The sequence below is a fragment of the Capricornis sumatraensis genome, chromosome 5 (genome assembly GCF_032405125.1).
Source record: "Capricornis sumatraensis isolate serow.1 chromosome 5, serow.2, whole genome shotgun sequence".
In the NCBI taxonomy this organism is placed as follows: domain Eukaryota; kingdom Metazoa; phylum Chordata; class Mammalia; order Artiodactyla; family Bovidae; genus Capricornis; species Capricornis sumatraensis.
In genome coordinates, this window is record NC_091073.1 from 115640691 (window position 1) to 115653721 (window position 13031).

The 13031-nt window shown below is 46.5% G+C and overlaps 1 protein-coding gene across 1 annotated transcript in view; it reads left to right on the plus strand.

Annotated features, from left to right (window-relative positions):
• CNTNAP2 (contactin associated protein 2) overlaps positions 1-13031 on the plus strand; it is a 1643722-nt gene that overhangs the window by 1499799 nt on the left and 130892 nt on the right. Inside the window, exon 21 of the mRNA XM_068972445.1 lies at positions 5883-5976. Coding sequence (XP_068828546.1) covers positions 5883-5976 — 94 coding nt within the window. The remainder of the gene's footprint in view (positions 1-5882; positions 5977-13031) is intronic.

Below are 13031 nucleotides of genomic sequence, written 5' to 3' on the forward strand. Positions count from 1 at the left end.
TCCGGTCTGTGACCTGGGGTGGGTCACTGACTCTCGTGTCCTCAAGGTGGTGCCGCGTGTCCCTTTGTCTCCAGACAGGGAGCCAGGCCCTCGGATGGCTAGAGGTGACCGTACGGTAGCTCAGCCTTTCTTCCCTCCTCCTTCCCCACCTCCTCCATTTCACCCCCAAATCATAAACAGGGCAAAGAAATCCCCTCCCACTCTGCCGAGACAAACTGTGGCTTAAAATGGCAGTGAGTTGAAATCACAAAATCATACCTGGGCGACACGAAAGCTCTGAACTGTGTGTGAGGCTGGAGCCCCAGCCCGAGTCACAATGACGGTAAATGTCACACAAATGAGTGTCTCCTTAGGGGAGTCCTGGGGCACATGGTGTCACAGCCTTTAATTTTGGTGCGTCTCTATTACACCAGCTCTCGTTGCCTCTTAACTGCTGGTGAGATGACCATCAGCTAAATGTACAGTGGAGTAGCTCGCTTGTACCCCGAAGAAATCACCTTGAACTGATCACGCTTGCCCATGACGAGTGCACCAGGGTTCCCTGGCAGAGTGGCAGCCACCTGGTGACATGAGTGAACCGGTATTAATATGATGTGTTCTCGGGCCCTGCAGGTTGAGCCGTACTTGCCTTCTCTGATGTAACGCATTCTCTCCTATAATGTAAACACTTAAAATGTAGCTGAGCTCTTCCTTCCCCGGTTGAGCCACGGGGGCTGTTTCAGGAGCCTGTCACTCACAGGTCGCCGTTGTGGTTACCCAGGTGTAGCCGGGTTAGCGTATCAGTCGGGCCAGCCAACTCCCTTTCTGAGTTGAGACGCTTTTTGTCATATCAAAGCAAAGGACACTCTTCCATGTCTGTTAAATGAGGTAAGGATATGAAAAGTCCAGCACAAAGCCTTGCACATAGTAGTAGCTCAGTACGTGGATCTGGGTTCAAACAGAAGACCGAAACCACGTGTGTGCGTGCCACCCCCTCCCACCCCACCCCCCCACCCCACCCCCACCCCCACCCCCTAGCAGAGAGCAGAGAGCAGAGAAGCTCTGGCTTGGCGAGGCTGGAGCTGGTCTGGGGTTGCTGGGCTACTGAAAGGCCACTCTCTGGAGTTGGAGGAGTGTGCACACGTGTGAGCATGTGTGAGATTGGAGGCAGGAGGTCTCAGAGCACGTGGCCCACGCAGGGCTCACAGGGGTGCTGGTTTCCAGGGTAAACAGATGGGTACCAGTCCATAGGGTCACAGGGGGATCACACTATGGGTCTGAGGCTCGGGCAGACCTCAGGCCCTAGGCAGACCTCCCCACCCCCAAGCCAGCACTGGAAATTTCCAGAAGCTCTTTCTTCCCTCCAGGGCCCCCTTTGTTATTCCATCACTCAGTCGTGTCTGACTTTGTGACCCCATGGACCTGCCAGGCTTCCCTGTCCTTCACTACCTCCCTGAGCTTGCTCAAACTCATGTCCATTAAGTTGGTGATGCCATCCAACCATCTCATCCTCTGTTGTCCCCTTCTCCTCCTGCCCTCAATCTTTCCCAGGATTAGGGTCTTTCTCAATGAGTCAGCTCTTCACATCAGGTGACCAAAGTATTGGAACTTCAGCATCAGTCCTCCCAACGAACATTTAAGGTTGATTTCCTTTAGGATTGACTGGTTTGATCTCCTTGCTGTCCAAGGGACTCTCAAGAGTCTTCTCCAGCACCACAATTAGAAAGCATCAATTCTTCGGCATTCAGTATTCTTTACGGTCCAGCTCTCACATCCATACATGACTACTGGAAAAACCACAGCTTTGACTAGACAGACCTTTGTCGGCAAAGTAATGTCTCTGCTTTTTCGTACGCTGTCTAGGTTGGTCATAGCTTTTCGTCCAGGGCCCTCTACCAGAAAAGTTTAAGATTCTGCTCACTTTAAAGGAAATTAAAGGAACTCACGTTAATCATAGAGCATATACTGAAAGGAGGCAACAAATTCATTACCGACACAAAGAGACTCACATCCCAGGGACCTCCATGGGGGTGTCACTGGGAGAGAGGCAGGGACAGCTTATTGGCGGGATGGGGCTCATGTGGGGAGGATTCCGGAAAGCAGGGCTGGATGCTCTCAGAAAGCCGGGGCAGCTCAGAAATCGATCTTACTAACAATCTCTGTCTGGGAGGCAGGAAGGCAGGAGCAGGACCAGCGTGGTTGTCTGAGAAGCGAGCCAGGAGAGGGCGCTGTTCAGTCCTGGCTTTAATGTCACAAGCTCTTTTAATTCCCGGGATTGGTTTTGTGTCGCTGCTCTAACAATTCACTGCGGATTTAGGGTAACCCTGAGGGATTGCCTGACGGTCCTGGAGGCCAGTTAGCATCACTGAGCGGATGGCCTGCTGCTGGCTGGGCTGGCTGCCCCGAAGCTCGGGGAGGAGAATCCCCTTCCTCGCCTTTTCCAGCTTCTAGAGCCACCTACATCCCACAGCTCATCGCCCCAGAGTCCGGGATCCCTAATTTAGTCGCATCTGCGGGTCCCAGAGCTGCTGTTCCCTTTCCCACCGTCCCCGCCTCGTCACCTCATCCTTTCCTCCCACGCCCTTCCTTCTGGGTACGAAGCAGGTCGGAGCGAGAGAGAGAGACGAGCGGCAAGGAAAACTCGAGCGGACTCCTCTTCCCTCTCAGCTCTCCTCCCGTGGTCCTCTTCCATCACAGAATTGCCGCAGACCCGAGGAGTTTAAATCTCCGTCAACGTTAAAGCCTTCCCGTGTGCCTTCAGCGTTTCTCGTTTTCCGACTCGGTTGTTACAAAAGATTTTCCTAACTAAACAAGTGATTTGTATCAGAATGATAGGTCACTGCCCGCTGAGATTCCTGCCCAACGTTTTTTCATTTATTGCTTCATTAATGAATTAAGACCCAAGGGTGATAGTGGTATTTATAGATAAATCAATGCCAGGCAGAATCACTGATGGCACAATCAAGATTCAAAAACTTCTGAGTAGTCTGTATTCTTCCAAGCAAAAGAAATAAGTTTTAATACAACATAGATAAATTTTAGCTTTTGGTTCAAGTCATCAGCTGCATATATGAAGGAAGGGGAAGAGAGGAAAGTAATCTATGGATGACAAACTAGCAATTTTATTTTACATGAGCTCGGTAAAAAGAATATAAAGTGTGCCAAAAGCCAACTCTGTCAAGTGCAATAGGGTAGCATACTGATTACTACATACTGTTATGATGTAACTATTTCAGGAAGCCTTTTGTTTTGTTTGTTTCAAACTATGCTTTTAATTTTGTACTGGGGCATAGCTGATTAACAATGTTGTAGCGGTTTCAGGTGAATAGGGAAGGGACTCAGCCATACATATACATACATCCATTCTCCCCCAAACCCCCCCTCCCATGCAGGCCGCCACATAACATTGAGTAGAGTTCCCTGTGCTATTCAATAGGTCCTTGTTGGTTATCCATTTTGAATATAGCAGTGTGTACATGACCTCTGCAAACTCCCTAACTATCCCTTCCCCTCGGCAACCCTAAGTTCCCTAACAGGTGCTAAGTGGATGGAGGAACCATAGCAGTTCCCCATGTATGCCACCAGATGGCGCCAAAGCAGCTAGTTGCTATTTAGCAACAGGGACCAACCTAGACAGCATATTAAAAAGCCGTTACCTTACTTTGCCAACAAAGATCTAAAGCTATGGTTTTTCCAGGAGTCATGTATGGATGTGAGGGACTCTAAAGAAAGCTGAGCACTGAAGAATTGATGCTTTCAAACTGTGGTGTTGGTGAAGACTCTAGAGAGTCCCTTGGACAGCAAGGAGATCCAACCAGTCCATCCTAAAGGAAATCAGTCCTGAATATTCATTGAAAGGACTGATGCTGAAGCTGAAATTCCAATACTTTGGCCACCTGATGTGAAGAACTGACTCATTTGAAAAGACCCTGATGCTGGGAAAGACTGAAGGCAGGAGGAGAAGGGGACAACAGAGGATGAGAGATGATTGGATGGCATCACCAACTCAATGGACATAAGTTTGAGTAAACTCTAGGAGTTGGTGATGGACAGGGAGGCCTGGTGTGCTGCGGTCCGTGAGGTTGCAAAGAGTTGGACACGACTGAGCGACTGAACTGATAGTCGCCTCTGCCCCCAGGGAAACAATAAAGTAGAAAAATATTAATATTTAAGGTTCCCTGGCCAGAACATGTGTTTTATTAATGAAGCACTTGAAATCATAGCAAACTTTTAAAAATTGTAGTTGAACATGCCAATGTTGGCTTTAATCATGCTTTTTTAGCCTTTTATCACAGTGCTACCAGATACCCAGGCACAAAAGAACCTCACAGTACCAGTCCTGCAGGTCAGAACTCTCCAGATTCCTAAGCTGCGATGACTCTTGGACTCTTAATCTTGAATATTCAATAAGCTCCAGGTTTCGAGCAAGCAGTCTCAAGATTCTGGTGTCGGTGGCCATTAATAATTAACCATCATTCCTCAAAGCGGCCAGTCCTCCTCCTGGCCAGTGAGCTTGGTCCCCTCCCCACACTTCCTGCCTCCCTCTCCTCCCCCTGCTCCTCGTCCCCCAAGCAGGCCTGCACGCTGCGGCTTTGCCCGTGCTGGCCCATCTCTAGCGAGTCTGGTTTTGGGAGTTCATGCCCCAGCAAGTAGCTACTTGTATGCAGTTCCCCCAGGAAGGACCTGCTGCATAGAAGAACAAAAGTGTTTCCTTCTAACCCACACCTTACCTTATGCTCTCCTGAGCAGGTATGAAACTCATTTCAGAAAAACAAAAGGATATAAAAGAGATTTTTTTTCCCCCAGGTGGTTACAAAGAAACACAGAAAGTCCTAGGAGCTCACAGTTGGAGAAACAACTAGAATGTTTGAGTTGTAAAAGTTCAGCTAAGGCAAAAATAGCCAGTTAGGGCACAAAGGATTCTGGGACAGCGGCGCTCACACTTTTGCATGGGAAGTGTAATCAAACCTGTAACAGCCATTGTCTGTAGGCTCTTCCCATCTGCTTCATTTTTAACTCCCTCTGTTGCCAACCCAGCTCCACTCTGAAAGGTCAGCTCTGCTAGGGCAGTGGTGTCTTTGCCCTCTCCAGGCTCTGATGTCCCTGCGCTGTGGCAGGAAGGAGAAATCACCCTCGTTAGGACAAGCAAGAAAACTGTGACCCAGAAATCTCAGTATTTGAATGTACATATTCTTGCATGCGTGCCCACTCAGTCCTGTCTGACTCTCTGTGGCCCTAGGGCTGTAGCCCACCAGAGTCCTCTGTCCGTGGGATTTCCCAGCCAAGAACACTGGAGTGGGGTGCCCTTTCCTACTCCAGGGAATCTTCCCGATACAGAAATCGAACCTGCATCTCCTGCCTCTCCTGCATTGGCAGACAAGTTCTTTACTGTCTGAGTCACCAGGGAAGCCTCGCACGTATTCACATACATTAACATATTCATGTTCACATTCAAACACACACACACATATTCTGAAGAATGATATTGGTGTCCTGGCGGATAGACACAAATGGGGAAGAAATAAGTGCAGTAAGATGATCCTAAAGAAAGTCACTATACATGTAGCCTCTTCTGGCTCAGAGGTCAATGCTAGAGACCGAATCAAGCAGATTTTACTCTATTAAAATGAGTAAGGGTCTTGGTGAAGCAGCCACAGAAAAGGTACGTGAGTTGGAGAAAAACTCATAAAGGGTCTTCATGTACAAGCTCAAATCATTTTCTAGTGACCCCAGCAAAGGCTGGGATGAACTCGTGTTTTCTCAGGCTGGTATTTTGGAGTCAACACTGATGAAATAAGATCCAGAAACTGGGGCTGGAAGACTGACATCATCCTCCAGGAAAGACCCGAGTCCACGCAGGATGTGACGTTGTTCTAAAAGTGTCTCTCCTTTTCCTCCTGCAGCTGGATCACTATCCTTCCGTGAGTTACCACCTGCCAAGTTCATCCGACACGCTCTTCAATTCTCCCAAGTCGCTCTTCCTAGGAAAAGTCATAGGTAAGAAATTTGGGATAAACTCCACATATAATATTTCCTGAAGCTGCTCATTGGCCTTCGAAATGTGTCGTAATTGGTGGTTGAGGCTCCTACATCCGTGATGGTGATAAAACGTGTGTCGTTTGGTGCGTGACGAACTAAAACACAGGAGAAACCGTGTATCTGCTCCCAATTTCTTTACCTAAAATCTGTTCTTTGGTTTGTTACAGAGCTCTACCCACTAACAATATTGAATGTAACTTTTTCCTATTCTAAGTATGCAACATGGTTCTGTCTTCCTCTCCCTGTCGAGAAGGATACCTGCTATTATTTTTTTCACTGGTTTCTTGTTTGGACTGTGCTGGGTCCCCGTTGCTGCTGGTTCTTTTCTCTCGCTGCAGCGAGTGGGGTCTACTCTCTGGCTGTGGTCCATGGGCTGCTCACTGCAGGAGCTTCTCTTGTTGCAGAGCACGGACTTTAGGGTGTTCAGGCTTCAGTGGCTGTGGCACATGGGCCCGATGGTTGCAGCTCCCAGGCTCTGGAGCACGGGCTCAGTAGCTGGGGTGCACGGGCTTAGTTGCTCCCGGCATCTGACATCTCCCCGGGTCAGGGATAGAACCCATGTGTCCTGCGTTGGCAGGTGGATTCTTCACCTCCGAGCCACCCAGGAAGCCCCACCTATATTATTTGCAATCAGAAGGCTGATAGGAATTGGGAAATTGTGACAGAACCCCCCTACGTGTGATTGTGAATTTAGAAGCCGCTTGGCCCTTCTCTTTACTACAGATCAGTGCTGTCGAGATTAACTCTGGATGTGATTGGTTACATATTTTAAATGATTAATATAAAGCCAATGACATTTTTTTTTCTGTAAGAGAACTCTATATTGTGAACACAAAATAGAACTCGTAAGACAGTGGGTGATGTGCTGGCCAAAGCTGGGGGAGGGGGCTGCTCTGTGATCAGAATGCTTTTAATTGTTAAAAGCACTCATTTTTAAAAGACGGGGACAAGGGAACCTAGCAGATAATGAAAAGAACAGGGGGCCCAATCCATAACAATAAGTAACAATAGTCTGCACTTACAGAGGAACTTTCTATAGGCCAAGATCCTTTTCAAGTGCTTCAGATACATGAACACATTTAATCTTCTTAGTAATTCCTTGAGATAATCAAGGTATCATCTCCACTTTACAGCTGAGAAAACTGAGGCATCAAGAGGTTAAGTATCATGCCCAAGGCCACCTACTTAAGGGTGGAATCAAAACGTTTTCCGGGACAGTCAGATACCTGTGTCTCTGTTCCTGACCACCGTGCTGTAACCTCCGTGATGGTGGGCTTAGGAATGAAACAGAGAGACAGAAGAGGATTGGGGCAACAGAGGTTGGCCTGCTGAGGGACAAGCCCGACATCCCATGTCAGAAAGTAGCCAAGAGCAAAATGTATTCCAGGACTTAGAACCAGGGATGCACCAGGCAAGACAGCGGGCAAACAGAGGTGTAGGTCGGGTCCCAGGAAAGGGCCACGCCCTCAGCAGAAAGCCAGGAGGGAGTGGCGGTACTTTAATCAGTGGGTGAGAGTGGAAAAAGAAAGGCAGCCCAGACTCACGGGCCACCTGCTGTTCCGGGCATCATGCTAATCATCTTCCGCGTGTAAATGTGACAATGTAATGTCACAGCAACTCAGTGAAGCAAGACGTATGATTATTTCCTCATTTTCCAGATGAGGAAACTGAAGCTGAGGATGGTCAGTTTGCCGGAGTTACTTGACTGGTGTGTGGTAAAGCAGAGTTTTGAAGCTGGGTCTCTCTGATGAGAGTCCACAAACAAAAGGTTTAGTCATTAAGGGTCAAGGTCCAGAAGGAAACGCAGCAGAAAGACAAGCAATGCCGTCATAATTTATTTACACATGCCAGTATAGTTAGTGGCGTACAGCCTTGGTGTCTGTAGGCATGGACCCTGAGATGTCGGTGAGTACCCGCTTGCCGCCATATGCATTCCACAACTCAATGAAGAATAACAGGAGATTTTAAGTGCTCCTTCAGGGCTGATTCCATCCAAACAAATTCTATACTATGATACTGTGATATTCCTAAAGACACTGCACTATGATATTCCTAAAGTAATACCCAGCATGAATATACCAGAAACAATGGACTTTATTTCTTTCATGAAACTTGCAAAGCCAAGTTTGACAGGTATGTTGGGTGAATGCCAGTTTCCTTCACTATGAGTAACACTCTTGTTCATCAGTATTTCAAGTCAGGTGGCTAAATTGACACAAAAGCAAAATTGCAATATGCAATGAGGCATGAACCTTCAAGGTCATGAACAAATAACATCATAAGAGAAATCTTCGATAAGTAAGAATTGACTCTGCTAGAGATGTGCTGAGCTAAAACCATTATATGAATTTCAGGTATATGAGTAATACCCCCAGAGTTTTCTGTTCACCAAAGGAAAATTTTGCCATGTAAATAAACTAACTGTGCATGTGATGAGTTGCATAAAGAAATAGAAACCTGTAAGGACATCCACAGCCCCAACAGGGAGGGGACCTCATGGCCTCAGGCATGTGAGGCTAAGTTAAGGTGCCGCTTTGGTCTCACACGAGACTTCTATTCAAGACTGACTCTCATCCACACCAGCCCCAGAGCTCTCTGCAGGCCACAAGACAGGGTCTCGAAGTTCCATCGCATCCTAACAAGGAGCACTCTTTGTGACCCCATGGACAATAGGCCTCCAGGCTCCCCTCTATCCAGGGGATTTTTCAGGCAAGAATACGGGAGTAGGATTGCCATTTCCTCCTCCAAGGGAACAAGGAGCAAGTGCTCAATAAATATTTATTAAATTAATAAAGAGTAGAAGGGAAAGAAGCGATAAGGTTATCACCATAGATGCATCCTGCAGCGTGAGAGGGTGCCGATGAGGGTGCTAAGACAAAAAAACTAGCGCAGAGGTGAGATCTTCCCACACAGCTTGCAGTCTCGTTTTCCTAAAGGCAGGCGTCTGACAATAATGCAGTGGAAGGCATGTCGGCTTTGGAATCAGGCAGAGAGGGTGTGGCAGTCAGCTGGTCAGCTGGTCAGCTCGTGCTGCTATAAAATCCCCCAGGCTAGACAGCTAAGCGACAGACGTTTATTTCTCACAAGTTCTGAAGGCTGGAAAGTTGGAGATCAAGGTACCAGCAGAGCGGGTGTCTGGTGAGCGCCCAGCTCCCCGTTTGCAGACCCCTGTCTTCTCGACGTATCCTCGTGCGATGGAGAGACGTAAGCTCTCTCCCGTCTCTTCTTGTGTGTGAGTGCTCAATCTCTCCAGTCGTGTCCGACTCTTTGTGACCTGATGGACAGCAGCCCACCAGGCTCCTCTGTCCGTGGGATTATCCCGGCAGAAATACTGGAGTGGGTTGCCATTTCCTCCTCCACGGGGCTCTTCTTAGAGGGGCAATAGTCTCATTCAGGAGGGCTCTGCCCTCCTGATCTGATCCTATTCCATCTCCTTGGAGATTAGGGTTTCAACGTACTAATCTAGAGAGACACAAGCCCTCAGTCCGTAGCCACCACTGGTGTTTGAATCTGGGTTCTGCCCCTCATCGGCATTGAACCCTTGGGTTCAGTACTTGAACCTCCCAAGGCCTGGGTCTGTCAGTTACAAAATGGGAACACAGTGCCTACGTGCAACCTGTTAGCTTCCTGAAGCTAACAGAAAGCTCACAGTGTTGCCTTCTTCCTTTTTAATTTATCTATTTGCCGCAGCCACATCAGTGCCTAACGTATGGCAAGTGCTCAAAAAACTATTTGTGGAGTAAATAAACTACCTTTTTAGTATGAAGCGAATAACATCTTAAGAAATATCCCATGTAATACTTGGTAATAATAAAGAAAAAAAATGATGACTGTTTTTGGATGCTGGCTCTGTGCCAGTCACTACGGTATGTGTTTTGGTATATAGTGCTGCCTATAGCCCTCAGGACACCAGCCTGGACCACTGTTACCCTCACTGTTTGGGAAAAGGAATGAAGGTTCAGGAAGGTTATTTTCTTGAAGCAGGTTTTCCAGCAGCAGCACTGTTGCCTTTTGGGGTCAGATACACAATTTTTCGTTGCGGTGGTTGACTTGTGCTTTGTGGGGTGCTTAGCTGCTTCCCGATGCTCTACCCACTGGCTACAAGTCGCACCCCCCTGTTGCGACAGCCATCAGTGACTCCAGATGTGGCCAAACGCTCCCCCGAGGGCACAGTCACTGCCCACTGAGAACCACTGGCTTAACGTCTCCCTGGTCACTGGCAGAAGAGGCCTTTGAAACAGGTGTGTGGACACCAAGAGCTAGACCTTGCTTCCTGGTAACACCTGCAACTTTCAGAAGGATGAAGAAGCAAGGAAGAGATCTGATGCCTTGGAGATCAATTCTGTTAGTACCGTCTAAGGAGTCACAGTGAGGACCTCAGAAAACGTGTGGGTGCCTGGCTAGGCTAATCACCTGCCATCTCCTCCAGGCAATGTTCCTTAAAAATGTGGTCATTTAGCAGGAGCAGGATTGGTGAGATCTCTCTTTGAAGCTGACATACACGTCAGTGAGAAGCAACCAATATGCTCTCACCAGCTATGTACATATCTATCAGACAGCTGAACTTCGAAGGTATCTCGTGTACTCCAGTAAGGTTTTGACACCCCCTTGCGATCCATGCCCCCAGGTTGTTGAGTCATCAGCTAATCAGAAACTGATCGCATAAAAGAAGGAAAAGGAGATGTATCTAAATAAATTAATAGGACTTCGCATGGAGCTCTTTGATGAGCACCGCTTGAAAAAGGACACATAAAAAGGATGAAAGAAGGGTACTTAATCCACGACAAGTGTGACTTCTAAAGGGAGCGGCAGAAATATATTCTAGAAATAAAACTGTGAACGCTGTCAACCGGCAACAGAATTTTGGAATGAGTTGTGACATTTCTGAATCCTGCAAGGAGGAAGCCAGGATCCCTAGCAATGAGCAAAGCTTCACAAAGTATAAATTTCACCAGACCTAGTTATGTCCATCATTTACTAGCTGAATGATGTCATGGACTTTATATATCTGATTTTCAAAACTAATTTAATAGTCTTTCAGGAGAATCTTTAAGTCAGTTGGAAGCCTGTAGCAGAGTCTTCCTTGCTACTTATATCTTCCCCCAACATTTCTATCAGTGCCTTGGATAAAGACACAAATAGAATGTTTATTAAGTTTGCAAATGCCGCAAAGCTGAGAGGGATGGTTTAATAAGCCGGATGATAAAAAACACTTTAAAAGCATCTTGACAGGCTGGAAAGATAGGATAAAAATAATAAGATGGAATATAATAGAGATAAACGTAATTCTTGCACTTAGACCAGAAGAAAAAAAAAAAGCATATAAGTAGAAGATGAAAGACTCCTGGTATCATGAAAGACTCAGGGGCGGGGGTGGTTTTATGGACATTTGGATATGTGGTGACTGATTTTTAAAGAAATATAATGCTGAAGTACGTTAATAAGAGAATTATGTACACAGCAAGAAGTATGGGCAGACCTCGGGTGGGATGTCCTGGCCGATCCCAAGCACCACATTTTAAGACGTCTTTTAAGAAGACCAAATAGGTAAAGGACCCATAAGGGGAAAAAAATCAACAGACTTGGAGATACTTACATCAATAAAAAGATATGATTTAAGAGATATGAAAGAATCCATTTTTCAGTCTTGACAACTGCTCCATAACAGAAGAATTAGGCTTTGTAGAGGCTTACTCCAAGGGACCAGAGTCGCCAAGTGAGAGGAAAATTTCAGTTCGAAAGAACTTCCTAATAGCTAAAACTATTCAAAAATGAGGGGCCACTCTTCTGAAGTAGTGGAGCTTCCAATATCGAGAGTACTGAACAAAAGCTAGATTAAAATGTGTCCTGTAGTTTGAGGAGTTTCCTGGCTTGAGTGAGACCAACTTGCATAAAGCCTAGAAAACCCTTGAAACTGTAAGATGATGGTGGCTTTTTTGAAAGGTGAAAACTGCAATGCTAAAGCTGAGAAGGTTCTCCTGCTCCACGTGAGAATTCAAGGGACAGTTGTGTTTAGGGCTCCTTGAGGCCACACACCACTGTGAGAATGTCAGTATCGACTGCTCCTCACATCACTGCACATTCTGTGTTATTAAACAGCCTCTGTTTTCAGGATTGCAATACTCATTTTAATTTTCTTTTTGGAAAGTAAAATCTGAACCCGCCTTTTATCTGTTTTTCAAATTAACCATTCGTGTCACGGCCATGTAGCATAGTAGTACCAAATCATAAGACAGACCTACTCTGTAGGGAAAATGTATCAATTCTTCTGTGTGAGCTTGAGAAACTGTGCTTGGAAAGAAGCTGAATAGTAGCTAGTGCCGAGTGATCGTTGCTTTAATGACCAGGGCTGCTTATCAGAGGCAAGGTCTGAAATGGTCAAATTAAAGGTCAGTGCTGACCCATTTGAACTTAGTACAGTTTGTGAGTCATCTTGGTCCCAGAAACTCTTTTTCAGACTACCACTATAGAAGCAACTGAAATAGAAAACCTGCGGTAGACCTGTTGGAAGCCACCGTATGATCTCCATTGTATCTCAAATGTGGATATTATGATCCTTGGTAAAGAAATCCTTAGTCTAAGGTTTTCCAGAAATTTGGCAAAGCCTCCCAACACAGCAGGGAATGGCATACCGCTATGCTCATTCATGGACGAGGTGATCCACTCTGGTAGGCGTCATGCTGCTCGGTGAGTTATTTCTAGCCAAAAAAATGTGATGAGTAGAAAATACATGTGCTGTTTCTAGGCAAGAACACCCAACTGCTGATGCAAGACCTTCTGGGGTCCTTCTGTCCCTTTGATATGGTGGCCAACAAACCTCAAGACAGTGGTTGTTCCCTCGACAGGATCCCTCTGTGGCCACAATGAACAGAGCACCATGTCAACTTATGATGAACCTACAGCCTCCAAAGGAAAAAAAAAAAAAAAAAACCTTTGCATTCTAAAGTTAGCAAGTCTTCAGGGCTATCTGTTACTGCAGCACAACTTAACCCATCCTGATTGATACATAAGGA